This window comes from Cebidichthys violaceus, unplaced genomic scaffold (genome assembly GCF_023349555.1).
Source record: "Cebidichthys violaceus isolate CVI_PGR_0920_01 unplaced genomic scaffold, fCebVio1.0.p SCAF_141, whole genome shotgun sequence".
NCBI classification, from domain to species: domain Eukaryota; kingdom Metazoa; phylum Chordata; class Actinopteri; order Perciformes; family Stichaeidae; genus Cebidichthys; species Cebidichthys violaceus.
The window spans coordinates 225,785-240,004 of record NW_027176309.1 but is presented as its reverse complement, the minus strand read 5'-3'; the positions used below and the strand labels follow the sequence as shown (position 1 = coordinate 240,004).

The 14,220-nt window shown below is 41.2% G+C and overlaps 1 protein-coding gene across 1 annotated transcript; it reads left to right on the top strand.

Moving 5' to 3' along the window:
• The first annotated feature begins 3,069 nt into the window (after window positions 1–3,069).
• On the top strand, window positions 3,070–13,176 carry LOC137871450 (cadherin-7-like). The gene is made up of 11 exons (XM_068709248.1): window positions 3,070–3,297; window positions 3,777–4,071; window positions 6,433–6,552; window positions 7,256–7,423; window positions 8,035–8,222; window positions 9,031–9,281; window positions 9,365–9,501; window positions 10,259–10,380; window positions 11,817–11,934; window positions 12,178–12,429; window positions 12,656–13,176. Exons 1-11 carry the CDS (start codon window positions 3,070–3,072, stop codon window positions 13,174–13,176), a joined length of 2,400 nt encoding a protein of 799 aa, XP_068565349.1.
• The last annotated feature ends 1,044 nt before the right edge of the window (window positions 13,177–14,220 follow it).

Below are 14,220 nucleotides of genomic sequence, written 5' to 3'. Positions count from 1 at the left end.
TCTTCACAGACCAGCGGTGAAGTGAAAGCAGTTCATCAATGATCGTCATCGTTGGTGACAGTCGAAGCTCTTCAGAAGAAGAGAACTCTGAAGGTCTTCGTGTTCCAGCTGAACCTCCTGCAGCTTGTCTGGTATTTGAGTTAAAGGTCGAGGATCTCCTCTCACACCGAGTCCTGCTGAGTGAAGTCCTCCTTCAGGTCCACAGGCCAGGATGAGAGTTATTATGACCTGGTCTGGAATCTGAAGTGAGTCTGCTTTAAATGTCCACATAGAGACAGAGGATGTATCATTTAAATGTAGAGATTTTAGATATAAATAATAATAATAATAATAATAATAATAATAAATAATAATACTAATGATTTGACTGCTCTGTTCTCAACATTACAAAAGAAAAACAAGTCAAGATATTTTGTGCTAATTAAAAATTGCAAAGACAAAAATATCCGCCAGTGTTTTGCCTCAACGGTCAGAATGAAAGCTGCAGGTTTCTGTCTTCTCTTCAGCTGCTTTATTGTGTCTAAAGGAAAAAAGAGACCAATCACAGGCTGGTTACATCATCACATGTCTGTCGTCCCTCCAGTCACCTGTCCAGGTGTTTGAGGACATCTTTCAACAGCTTCACTCAACATATCAAACTGTCACTGATTTATGGACAGATTTGCACCAGGTTCAGAGACGGGTCCATCTGGTCCCACACCACCAGGTTCAGAGACAGGTCCATCTGGTCCAACACCACCAGGTTCAGAGACAGGTCCATCTGGTCCAACACCACCAGGTTCAGAGACGGGTCCATCTGGTCCCACACCACCAGGTTCAGAGACGGGTTCATCTGGTCCAACACCACCAGGTTCAGAGATGGGTCCATCTGGTCCCACACCACCAGGTTCAGAGACGGGTCCATCTGGTCCAACACCACCAGGTTCAGAGACGGGTCCATATGGTCCCACACCAACAGGTTCAGAGACAGGTCCATCTGGTCCAACACCACCAGGTTCAGAGACGGGTCCATCTGGTTCAACACCACAAGGTTCAGAGACAGGTCCATCTGGTCCCACACCACCAGGTTCAGAGACGGGTCCATCTGGTCCAACACCACCAGGTTCAGTTACTGACACAGACTGACACAGACTCTGAGTCCATGACCGGAACAGATCCCGGATCAGATCCCAGAGCAGATCCCGGTGCTGGTCTCATCTGACCCCGGCTTTACCTTCTTTTCTTTTTATTCCATTTTAATACATTTACAAATGTTATACAAAAGTGTAGGTAGTATGAATTAATAATGTGTTTTCATGATGTAGTGAAGAGGCTGATGAAGTCCCCCCCCCCCCCCCCCCTCGGGTGAACAGGGTCTTTGTAACAGACCGACGAGCGGCAGCAGGACTCCAACAGAGAGTTCTCCATGTTTCTTCCTCTCGGAGCTGCTGCTGGAGTTCTTTTTCCTTCCAGTAATCTGAGCTGATCAATAATCATAACATAATAATAACATAATAATCAGAGAAGCTGCAGATCAACAGGACACAGATCAGCAGCTGGATGGTAAGACTGTTTTTGAGATTAAATTCTGCTTTTAAAGCCGCTGTGTTTTTCAGTTTGTTCAGATTTAAATATTTTAATAATTACTGAAGAGATCAGATTCACATGTTTGACCCGCAGTGAACACTGTATATTATTATATTTATATATAATATATATTATTACTTTGGAACATTGAAAGTAAAAAAAAAAAAATGTTTAAAGCAAAACTTATGCAAAAGAGAGATATAATCCTGTTTTTCACAATAATCCTGTTTTTTAAGATGATTTTCACAAAAAGAACCGCTCAGTGTTTCTGTTGTTTATCTTCAGAATGAAAATGATTTTTGATACCATTTATAATGCTATTAAGTATTTTCTGCAAATTAAATCAAAGATTCAGGGTCCCTGTTAAATATTATCTCATATATATTTACATACATATAAGATTATAATATAACTATAGAATTATATATGTAATTATAACTTGTTTTGAAACTGTTTACAGTAAAATAACTATTTCTCTTTTTTTTCTTCCTTTTGTTCTAAAGGATCAACTCCTCCTTTATCACCTCCTCCTGTGTCCTCCATCATTCCTCTGATCGGACTCCTTGTTGGACAGTTTGACATCTGGATGTTAAACAGTTTGAAGTCTCTTCGTTGGACAGTTTCACGTGTGTTTGTTGGACAGTTTGAAGTCTAGATGTTAGACAATTTGAAGTCTGGATGTTAGACAGTTTGAAGTCTCTTCGTTGGACAGTTTGACATCTCTTTGTTGTACATTTTGACGTCTCTTTGTTGGACAGTTTGACGTCTCTTCCTCTTTGTTGAACAGTTTGATGTCTCTTCCTCTTTGTTGGACAGTTTGACGTCTCTTTATTGGACAGTGAAAAGTCTCTTCATTGGACAGTTTGAAGTCTCTTTGTTGGACAGTTTGACATCTCTTCTTTGGACACTTTGAAGTATCTTTGTTTGACAGTTTGACGTCTCTTCGTTGGACAGTTTGACATCTCTTTGTTGGAGAGTTTGAAGTCTGGATGTTAGACAGTTTGACGTCTGGATGTTAGACAGTTTGACGTCTGGATGTTAGACAGTTTGAAGTCTCTTCATTGGACAGTTTGACGTCTCTTTGTTGGACAGTTTGAAGTCTCTTTGTTGGACAGTTTGATGTCTCTTCCTCTTTGTTGGACAGTTTGACGTCTATTTGTTGGACAGAGTGACATCTCTACGTTGGACAGTTTGACGTCTATTTGTTGGACAGAGTGACGTCTCTTTGTTGGACAGTTAAAAGTCTCTTCGTTGGACAGAGTGACGTCTCTTCTTTGGACACTTTGAAGTCTCTTCTTTGGACACTTTGAAGTCTCTTTGTTTGACAGTTTGACTTCTCTTCGTTTGACACTTTGAAGTCTCTTTGTTGGACAGTTTGAAGTCTCTTCGTTGGACAGTTTGACTTCTCTTGGTTGGACAGTTTGAACTCTCTTCGTTAGACACTTTGACGTTTCTTCATTGCTGTCCGTCTTCTCAGAGATGATGTCTCTCTGGTGTCTGAGCATGCTCAGTGTGTTCGTCCTGTCACTGTGGGAGGAGCCACGCTGTGAGGCGATGACCCTGAACTCCGTCCTCCTTCGCCAGGTGTCAGGAAGAGGATGCGATGAAGGACTAAGACGAGGAGCAGCAGCAGGTGTTCACTGCTACCAGAGGATGAGGAGGAGCTGGGTGTGGAACCAGTTCTTTGTCCTGGAGGAGTACACCGGAGATGAACCGCTGTATGTTGGGAAGGTACAAAAACACTTTGATTTATGTAAATTATACTGACAGATGAATCAAATCTGAGAGTTTAGACTTCAAGAACACGTTCTCTGTAACATTGTTCACATGTTCAGGTTATGTGTTAGGGTTGGGGTATCAGTTATCGTTGATAGTTTACCCGATTATCTCTGTTAGTTTACCCAGTTATCTCTGAGAGTTTACCCGGTTATCTCTAAAAGTTTACCCAGTTATCTCTGATAGGTTACCTGGTTATCTCTGATAGTTTACCCGGTTATCTCTGATAGCTTACCTGGTTATCTCTGATAGTTTACCCGGTTATCTTTGTTAGTTTACCCGGTTGTCTCTGATAGTTTACCCGGTTATCTCTGTTAGTTTACCCGGTTTTCTCTGATTGTTTACAAGGTTGTCTCTGATAGTTTACCCGGTTGTCTCTGATTGTTTACCGTGTTGTTGTTGACCATTTACGTGGTTGCCTCTGGTCCCTGCAGATCCACTCTGACATGGATAAAGGTGATGGTCAGGTGAGGTACGTCCTGAATGGTGAAGGAGCGAAGTCAATTTTCACCATCGATGAGAACACAGGAGACATTCATGCCACCAAAAGGCTGGACCGAGAACAGCAGGCGTACTACACCCTGAGAGCACAAGCTCGAGACCAAAATACCAACCTGCCTGTCGAACCTGAGTCCCAGTTCGTCATCAAAGTCCAGGACATCAATGACAATGAACCCAAGTTCCTGGATGGACCGTACACTGCCAGGGTAGCTGAGAGGTCTCCAGTAGGTGAGTCTGAACACCTGCAGACTAAATGAGGGGTTTAGTTTAGCAAAAATTACCTGTTGACACTGATCTAGGACTTCATCACCTGAGAATATATGAAGTGATCAGACACTCCACTTGTCCCAATATAAAGTGATCAGTAATGGAGGTGAAAGGAAACAGAAACGTCTTCAGTAGATTCTCTAGAACCTCTTACATGATGCAAATATATTCAAGTATTTATTCAGGTACGGCAGTTAACTACAACAGTATCTGTATTTTATCCACCTTTAAACTTCTACTTCACCACATTTATTATATTGTTTGTAAAATAGCATCAGTAAATAAGTTCATATTATCTCCACAATAATTCATCACTGATGATGTTTCAATAATATAATATTAAATAGTGTAGTAACATTCACAGTTTTATACATTATGTGCAACAGCATGGACATTGAACATTTTTAATTAACCATAAACACTTAGCTGTACTTACCAATAACCTTGTTTATATTTTTTTACATTATGCATGTTCAATATATTTGGGATTTGTGGATTTCTGTTCATGCCATTTTTTATTCTTGCACTTTTATTGAGGTTTTGTATTTACAGTCTTTAAATTTGCACTTGTCCCTAATTTGTACTGCAGCTGTTTCCCTCTGGAGAAGTTCTATCTATTAATAATAGCTCTATCTATCTATAAATTATAACCTGTTATTGTTTGTATCTGTGTTATTTTTCTCAGATGGACATTTTTATTGCTTCTCATATTTTCTGTTGTCATACGTGATGAAAATTTGGACTACATACATCAATAATCAGGCAGAACATGTGAAGAAACCTGTGTTTTACCTCTCAGTAAAGATTTGATGGGACAAGATGAGTTGACTCAACATCTGTGAGTCCGACTGCAGAAGCTTCAATAAAATTTACAGAAAGACAAACGTTGACTTTATGCTTTATTCAACAGAAATTGTCACCACTCATATTTATTGTATTATATTTTATATATCTTTTTATATATGCGATAAATTGTCCTTCTTTCATGGAGCAAAGCCTTTCGCACAACTGTACTTGTATAAGTATGTGTGTGTGTGTATGTATATGTATATATATATATATATATATATATATATATATATATATATATATTGTATAACCGGAGTGACAATAAACATTTTGAATCTTGAATCTATCTTATTTTACATTTTGCCAACCATACTTACATGCTTTTACTTCAGTTACATTTTCAATGCAGGACTTTGACTTTACGATTCTTATATTGCAGGTTTTCTACTTTTAGTTCAGTAGATGATCTGAATACGTCCTCCACATCTGATTAAGTGTTACAAACTGTAAAATTATGAAATCCAGTTTTCTCAAACCAGAGACATCTTTTAGCAAGTAAATATTCTTTATTTCTACTTTTCAAGACAAGCTGCTGCATGAGCACCAATAAATGAAAGAATAACTTAAAACCACTTTCACAGCCTGTGAAGTTCTTTATTTATTTATTTGTATTTTTTCACTTTTAAATGACAAAATCTTTGATTTATTACAAACAGCAGTTTTGTTAATTGATGTTCTTTTGTTGGACAACGTCTGTGCTTAGATCTATATAACGGAAAATCTCATCAACAGTATAAATGTGTTGTTGTATTCTAAATGGTTTGTGCATACTGGGGTCGCTTGACAGTCTTGGAATTATAAATTGGATTTATGTGTGATGATGTTAGTCCCCATTGAAGACATTTCATGGTATTCACTAGAGGCCGAGGTCATTCACAGAGTTTTCATGGTGTTTCTTAAGGTTATTTTTGAGGACTTTTTGGTGGATTTTTAAAATAATCTAAGCCCTTATATACTCTAAACTTTCAAAATTTGAATTGGCACCTAAACAGAAAAACTTGACACACAATACTGAGCTGCATCTCAAATGAATCCTCAGGTTCCCAGCTTTCAGATGACATATATGAAGTGTAGATGGTGTTTAATTTCTATGTGACTTGTTGACCTGCTATCTCCCCATAAGATCCCCCCCCCCCCCCCCCCCAAAAAAAAAAAAGACAAAACATGGGTCAATGTTGAAGAGGGGTGGAATAGAAATGGTCAGAATGAGGAACATTAATCCTGTGACTAACAACACAGCAGACACTGACATGAGAGATACAAACATTTAAGAAAGATTGACTTCTCATTTACAGCAAATAGAATTGAGTTACTTGAACTTGGAGTAAATTAGCAAAAGTAGAGCATCTGGAGGACAAAGAGTGCACAGGGATAAATCCAATGTGTCCATGTTTGTTCACACGGAAGAGGAGAAGCAGCTGATGAAGAAAAGGAAGTCTGACCTCAGTTAAATCATTTTATTTTTCTCTGCAGGTACGTCGGTGGTGACAGTCGTGGCAACAGATGCTGATGATCCCACTTATGGAAACTCTGCCAGACTGGTTTACAACATTCTGCAGGGTCAGCCGTACTTCTCTGTGGAGCCAAAGACAGGTGAGCACAACACCTGAGCACAACACCTGAGCACAAAACCTGAACACAACAACTGAGCACAACACCTGAGCACAACACCTGAATACAACACCTGAGGACAACACCTGAGCACAACACCTGAGCACAAGTCTTATGTCCCGGAGTTTCATCTTAAACTATGATAAAAATAAAAGATCATTTTAAATGTGTAGCTCAATCTGTTACATCAGTAACTACGACAACAAAATGCACAAACGCAATATTCTTCTATCAATCCTCCTAAAGACTCAGGTCCTGTCTGTCTCTGACTCATAAAGATTACATTTCATCACCCTTTAATACTATAGTTTCTATGACACTGATTATTAAAGACTGACGAATGTAGGTAACTTTAATTATGAATAGAAAACATGAAACACAAACTGAATTCAAAAGATCTTTAACAAAATAAAGTGATACTGATCTCTTATTAACTTGTCTAATGTGTTTACTCCCCGACATTAACATGTAAATGATGCTGCAATATGTTTATGGTTCACAGAGAACTAGTGTGTGTGTGTGTGTGTGTGTGTGTGTGTGTGTGTGTGTGTTTGTATATATATATATATATATATATATATATATATATATATATATATATATATATATATATGTAGATATAGATATATAGATATAGATATAGATATAAAACATTTATTGAACCGGACTCTCACCTGTCCTGCAGGTGTGGTGCGGACAGCTCTACCTGACATGGACCGGGAGGTGCGAGACCGTTACCTGCTGGTCATCCAGGCCAAAGACATGAAGGGTCAGATGGGAGGTCTGTCAGGAACCACGTCTGTCACGGTGATTCTGACTGACGTCAACGACAACCCACCTCGCTTCACCCGCAGTGAGTCTGACCTCACATACGACCTTGTAGATACAGGTGACAGGTGACCGGTTACACCTCCGTGTGTCCACACATTGACTTTATGTGGACGGCCCACCAATGCATATTCATTCAATCTTCTAATTTATTTGTTCAGCCCAACATCACAAATCACAAATTCTCCTCAGAGGGCTTTCCAATCCGTACACATACGACATCCTCTAACCTTTGACTCTCTGTATAACCGTGTGTACCTGTGTGTGTACAACCATGTATACCTGTGTGTATACCTTTGTTTACCTGTGTATAACCGTGTGTACCAGTGTGGGTACCTGTGTGTGTACCCGTGTGGATACCTGTGTGTACCTGTGTATAACCATGTGTACTTGTGTGTACCTGTGTGTGTACATGTGTACCTGTGTGTTTACCTTTGTTAACCTGTGTATAACCGTGTATACCTGTGTGTGTACCTGTGTGTACCTGTATGTATAAATATGTATACCTATATGTATAACTGTGTGTACCTGTGTACCTGTGTGTATAAATATGTATACCTATGTGTATAACTGTGTGTACCTGTGTTTGTACCTGTGTATAACTGTGTGTACCTGTGTGTACCTGTGTCCCTACAGAGAGCTACCAGTTCAGTGTTCCAGAGTCGGTTCTGGTTTCCACAGTGATCGCTAAGATCAAAGCTCTGGATCTGGATGTTGGTCCAAACGCTGAGATGGACTACAGGATCCTGGATGGAGATGGACTGGGAACCTTCAGGATCATCACTGATCCAAACACACAGGAAGGACTGGTCACACTGCACAAGGTACTGGTGCATTGGGAAAAGGTACTGGTTTCCTTCAAGAAGATTGTAAGGGTTACAGGTACGGGAACCCAAAAGCACGACTCAGAGACAGAATACAGGTCTAGATTTCTTTACTTGGTCCAGGCAGGGTCAAAACCGGGTCAGTCAAAAAGGTGAACAAATCCAATAAGGGGCAGGCAAAAAAGGAGAGTTAGAAACAGGCAGGATGAAAACAATCTAATCTGAAGGGAAATTTGTGACAAAGATACTAGTTTCCTAATAAAAAGTACTGGTTTTCTTGTAGGATGTACTGGTCTCCTCGTTGGAAGTCCTGTGTTTCCTAGGAAAAGGTAGCCACATTATAGAAGGTACTGGTTTCCTTGTAGCAGATACTGGGCATGTTGCAGAAGTGACTGGTCACCAGTGTCTCAAATGTCTGCTTCTTTTTAAGGATGATTGTTCTTGTTTTGGTGTGTTGTGATTTTAACAACTGACCCTCTGAGTCCATATCTCAGACCATCAGCAGTTCTAAACTCTCCGTATGTTCGATCATTAGTCGGCACTGAGCTGCAGCAGTTTCCTGGATTACTTTGTGTTTTCTGTGACAGTGGAGAGTCCTCTTATCAGCACTGTTGGTTTTACATTTGTCAGGGATGCATGTACAGACAACATTCTTTGTTTGGTTAAGAACCTTTAGACATATTTTTAAATCACACTTCAAGAACTCAACGTGAGACTGTTTTATCTCCACATAGTCATGATGTCGACACAATCGGCCTGAAATAGAAATCTACAAGCATTATTCTTTTCCCCTCTTTCGTCCCTCCAGACTCTGGACTTTGAGACCAAGTCGAGCTTCACGCTGTGCGTTGAAGTGTCCAATCGTTACGTGGACACTCGTTTCCTGTCGATGACTCCGTTCAGCGACGTGGTGACAATTCGACTGCTGGTGGAGAACGTAGACGAGCCTCCGGTCTTCTCCTCCGTCAGTCGGATGGTGGTCTCAGAGGCGGCTGCAGTGGGAACTGATGTGGGATCAGTTTCAGCTCACGATCCCGACACCACGTACAGCCCTGTCACGTATGAAACATCAACGTTTTTACAAGAACCAGAACCAGACAGTAGTGCTGATGTTTTAATCTTTTAAAACTGTGTGTCTGCAGGTACTTTATAGACAGGAAGTCAGATGTGGAGCACTACTTTAATATTGACAGCGCTTCAGGTGTCATCACGATAGCCAGACCTCTGGACCGAGAGACCATCGCTCTTCACAACATCACCATCTTCGCCACAGAGAGCTGTAAATCTTCATGCTAAGCTAAGCTAGCTGTTCCCCCTGGTTCCAGTATTCATGCTAAGCTAAGCTAGCTGTTCCCCCTGGTTCCAGTCCTCATGCTAAGATAAGATAGCTGTTCCCCCCGGTTCCAGTCGTCATGCTAAATTAATCTAGCTGTTCCCCCCTGGTCCCAGTCTTCATGCTAAGATAAGTTAGGTGGTCTCCCCTGGTTCCAGTCATAATGCTAAACTAAGCTAGCCGTTCCCCCCTGGTTCCAGTCTTCATGCTAAGATAAGCTAGCTGTTCCCCACAGTTCCAGTCCTAATGCTAAATTAAGCTAGTTGTTCCCCCCTGGTTCCAGTCCTAATGTTAAATTAAGCTAGCTGTTCCCCCTGGTTCCAGTCTTTATGCTAAGCTAAGCTAGCTGTTCCCCTGGTTCCAGTCTTCATGTTAAGATAAGCTAGCTGTTCCCCCCTGGTTCCAGTCGTCATGCTAAGATAAGCTAGCTGTTCCTCCTGGTTCCAGTTGTCATGCTAAGATAAGCTAGATGTTCCCCCCTGGTTCCAGTCTTCATGCTAAGATAAGCTAGCTGTTCCCCCCTGGTTCCAGTCGTCATGCTAAGATAAGCTAGCTGTTCCCCCTGGTTCCAGTTGTCATGCTAAGATAAGCTAGCTGTTCCCCCCCTGGTTCCAGTCTTCATGCTAAGATAAGCTAACCAGTTGCTAGCTGTAGCTTCATGTGTATGTGGACTGCCTGACAGGTGTGTCTCTGTGTGTGTCAGTGGATCGGTCTCAAGTGGGGAAAACTATGGTTCTGGTCTCTGTGATGGACGTTAATGACAACGCTCCGAGCTTTGCCATCGAGTACGAAACATTCGTCTGTGAGAACGCCAAACCTGGGCAGGTAGGAATGGTCACCTGGTGCTGTGTTTATAACTGATATAAATAATAACACTGATTGTTTTCCTTCACTTAACACGGAGACAGGAACAACTAGTTTTTAAATAAACATACATTGAACACGTAGTCTTTTGTTCTCAAAAAGACAATAAAAGACTGTGTTCAATGTAGATTTATATATACAGTATATATATATATATATATATATATATATATGTGTGTGTGTGTGTGTGTATATATATATATATGTGTTGAGGACAGAGTAGAATATATTTTTGATTTTGATTTGATTCAATTCTTCTTAATTTACTGTTAAACTTACACTTATAAGCGTAAAAAGAAGTAAATGTTGCTGCGGATGTTTCACTGCCTTAGTGCCTTTGAGCTGTTGACCTTCCACCTTCAGATCGTTATTTCTGTTGAAAGTGTTGGATCATCTCTGAAATCTGTTTTAATCTGTTTCTGATCTTCATCCAAATGTCCCATCACTGTTCAACTAATCTGATCCAGAATCATCCATTAATTCATCTTTATCCTGAGGACCCCCGAGGCGTTCCCAGACCAGATTAGAGATCTCGTTAACCAAATATTTTACATCATTGACGGAAAAAAATTTTTTATTCAATGGCGGAAAAATGTGAAGGCCGTCCGTCATGTTGAAGGACAAGAGACCTTGAGTACGGGTCACTGAGCTCATTACCGGTGCAGAAGGAGCTCATGATGCACGATTTTCAGAGTTGAATCGAGTGTTTGGAGGATCGGGTTCCCACGTTCCTGGAGAGTCTGGTGAGTCTCCAGTCTGGCTGCAGAGGTCTTTTCAGCTGTTTGTATCCTAGATGGACTGGAGGATTCAGAGCTTCACCTTCTGGATCAACGGTCTGTAAACTACAATTAGCCTACAGATCTAACAGGAAGTCACTGTTTCTTTGACTTCCTGTTCATGCTTTGAAGGCGGCTGAAAACTGTCCGACTTGACCTCAGTTTTTTGTCAACGCCTCCTGAAGATGAAGATGATGATGATGAAAAGGTGAGGTCTGATTTGGTCTACTTTCCAGAAGAGAAGCAGCTCGTCTAGAATGAGCCTCTTCTGACCAGAGTCGTCAGGCTTGTTAGAGTGAGGAGGGTGGGATTGGATCTAGCTAATTGCAGTGAAGCATTTACAATGGTGGAGGATGAGGTTTTGGGTTCGGCGGTCTGGCTCATCTCAAACAAGCCTATCTGATGTCACATGACCGGGATCATTGATGAAACATGTATTGATAGAGTTTTAGATCATACCTACATGACCCCACGATGTAACAAAGAAGACTAATCTTGACTGTGATGGATTTTCTTTCTGTTGCAGGTTTAAACTCTTTGCAGAGGCTCCAGATGTAATCTGATTGGTTCAAGTCTGAAACCGTGATTAGTTAAAACAAACCGTGTCCTTTCTCCCCTCAGATCATTGAGACTCTGAGCGCTGTGGATCGTGATGAACCAGAGAACGGACATCACTTCCTGTTCTCTCTCACCATAGAGACGCAGAGGAAACTTAAATTCACCCTGAGAGACAACAAAGGTGCAGTCTCCCATAACAACATCACTAATCATGAAGGTCTAAGAAACAGAGAGCCAGGACCTGCAGGGATGAATATTAAAAAAAAACGTATCTGATTTACTGTTGTATGATTTTTTTAAATCAACATGATGTCATTTTCTAGTTTAAAAAGTCTGTAAATGGGTTGAGTTGATTATTTTGAAGTTCTGCAGGTTCTTCCATCTGCACTCAGGTGTTAAAGTCTGTCCGCCCTTTTGTCCTCAGACAACACAGCATCTGTTCTGACTCAAACTGGTTTCCTGCAGCGAGATCAGCTTGTTCACTTCCTGCCGGTGGTGATTTCAGACGGCGGCTCTCCGTCTCTCAGCAGCACCAACACGCTGTCCGTCACCGTCTGCGACTGCGACCACAATGGAAACAGACATTCCTGCAGCCGAGAGGCATCACAGTTAATGGTGATCGGACTCAGCACCGCCGCCACCGCCGCAGTCCTCACCTGTGTCCTCACACTGCTAGGTAACACCTTAGATATGAGGTCATAGACATGAGGTCATAGACATGAGTTCATAGACAAGACATCAAAGACATGAGCTCATAGACATGAGGTCATAGACAAGCCCGATAATGATAGAACCCACCTACAATGATAGAACCCATCCACAATGATGATAGAACCCATCCACTGTCATGTTAGCACCTACAGGCTCCTTTTGATTAACTCTACTCTTTCCTTTCTCCATAGGTGTTGTCATAGTGACGGTTGCCCTGAGACACAGGAGGAGGGAGCCGACGATGGGAGATGAGCGTGAAATTTGTGAGAACATCGTTCGTTATGACGATGAAGGTGGAGGGGAGGAAGACACCAAGGCCTTCGACATGTTCGCTCTGAGACACCTAAACAAAACCAAACAAATGTTCCAAGACCGTGACGTCCACCCGCCCGGACTTCTCACCAAAACACCGGAGAACCTGATGGATAAGAACCGTCTGTTCCAGGAGTTCATCAGGGACAGACTGCAGAAGGAAGACCTCGAACTGACTGTGCCCCCCTACGATTCTCTGCAGACCTACGGCTTTGAGGGTAGCGGGTCAGCCGCCGAGTCACTAAGCTCATTAAACTCATTGAACTTGTTAAACTCATTAGACTCGTTAGATTCGTTAGACTCATTAGAGCCCGAGCAGAACTACGACTTCCTGAAAGAGTGGGGGCCGAGGTTCAGGAAGCTTGCAGATCTCTACGGACACAATGAGGAAGAGGATTAACTCATAGCCCTCAGACTGCAGCAACCACAGGGGGCTTAAGGGGACACTTCGACAGGTGTGTCATTACTACAGGTACAGGTTCAACTTCCTGTTCATCTCTCTGTGCTGTCTGTATCTTTGTCTGAACTGGATATGGATCAGGATTATATGTGGATCAGGATCACAATCCATCTCAGGCCAGCAGTTCTGAAGCTGCTGCCTTGCTCAGAGACGAGAGTGTTTTTTTACCCAGCATGCATTTCTGTGGTTTTGGAGGAAACCTAGTCTTAAACCTAAGCATCCTCCCTGATGTCGGCCATGTTTGTAGTCCCATCAGAGACGGCAACATTTAAAGCAACTCATCAATACCATTCACCATTGCTGTTTAATTGTGCACTAAAACATCCTTATTAGGACGTGTAGTTCTGTTTACTTGAATGGAGTTTGTATTTTAATGCTAACAAACTACTGAAGACACGTCTGTCTCACCAACATGCATCCACAGTTAATCAAAACTCACTCAAACCACCAGAACACTTCATACACGTCTCAAAATAAAAACACTGACAACTGTGACTCACAACACGTTGACTTATAAACACACAGATCATCTTATCTTTGATGTTTTAATGTCTTATAAACACACAGATCATCTTATCTTTGATGTTTTAATGACTTTTTACATCAGTCACTATTTCATTAAGAGCAATAACACCTTTTCACTTTATTGACTCGAAGTAAATGTAACAAGAATGAATCAGAAATACTGAAATTTGCTTTAATCTCCTTTATTTCTATATTCTTGCATAAAGTCATTTATTTGTGCAAAATAAAGATTAGCTCCAGCTCTCCTTCGTCCTCATCATCGTCTTCTTCATCCATGTTTTCACACTAAGTCACTGTAAAGCTTTGTGTGTTTGGTAACGAGAATAAAAACAAGACATCTGGGTTTGGAGTGATTATTATTTCATTTTATTGTAAATATTCTGCTCAGATTTTTTACATATATCAATAGAGTTACTAGAGAAATGCATGAAATGTGTCATCATTCTGTTTTAAACGTGT

Bases quoted from the DNA above. Each gene is read 5' to 3' on its own strand.
- LOC137871450 (XM_068709248.1), top strand. From the start codon at position 3,070: ATGCTCAGTGTGTTCGTCCTGTCACTGTGGGAGGAGCCACGCTGTGAG. The intron at 3,298-3,776 runs GTACAAAAACAC...TGGTCCCTGCAG, and splicing joins AACCGCTGTATGTTGGGAAG to ATCCACTCTGACATGGATAA. The intron at 6,553-7,255 runs GTGAGCACAACA...CCTGTCCTGCAG, and splicing joins CTCTGTGGAGCCAAAGACAG to GTGTGGTGCGGACAGCTCTA.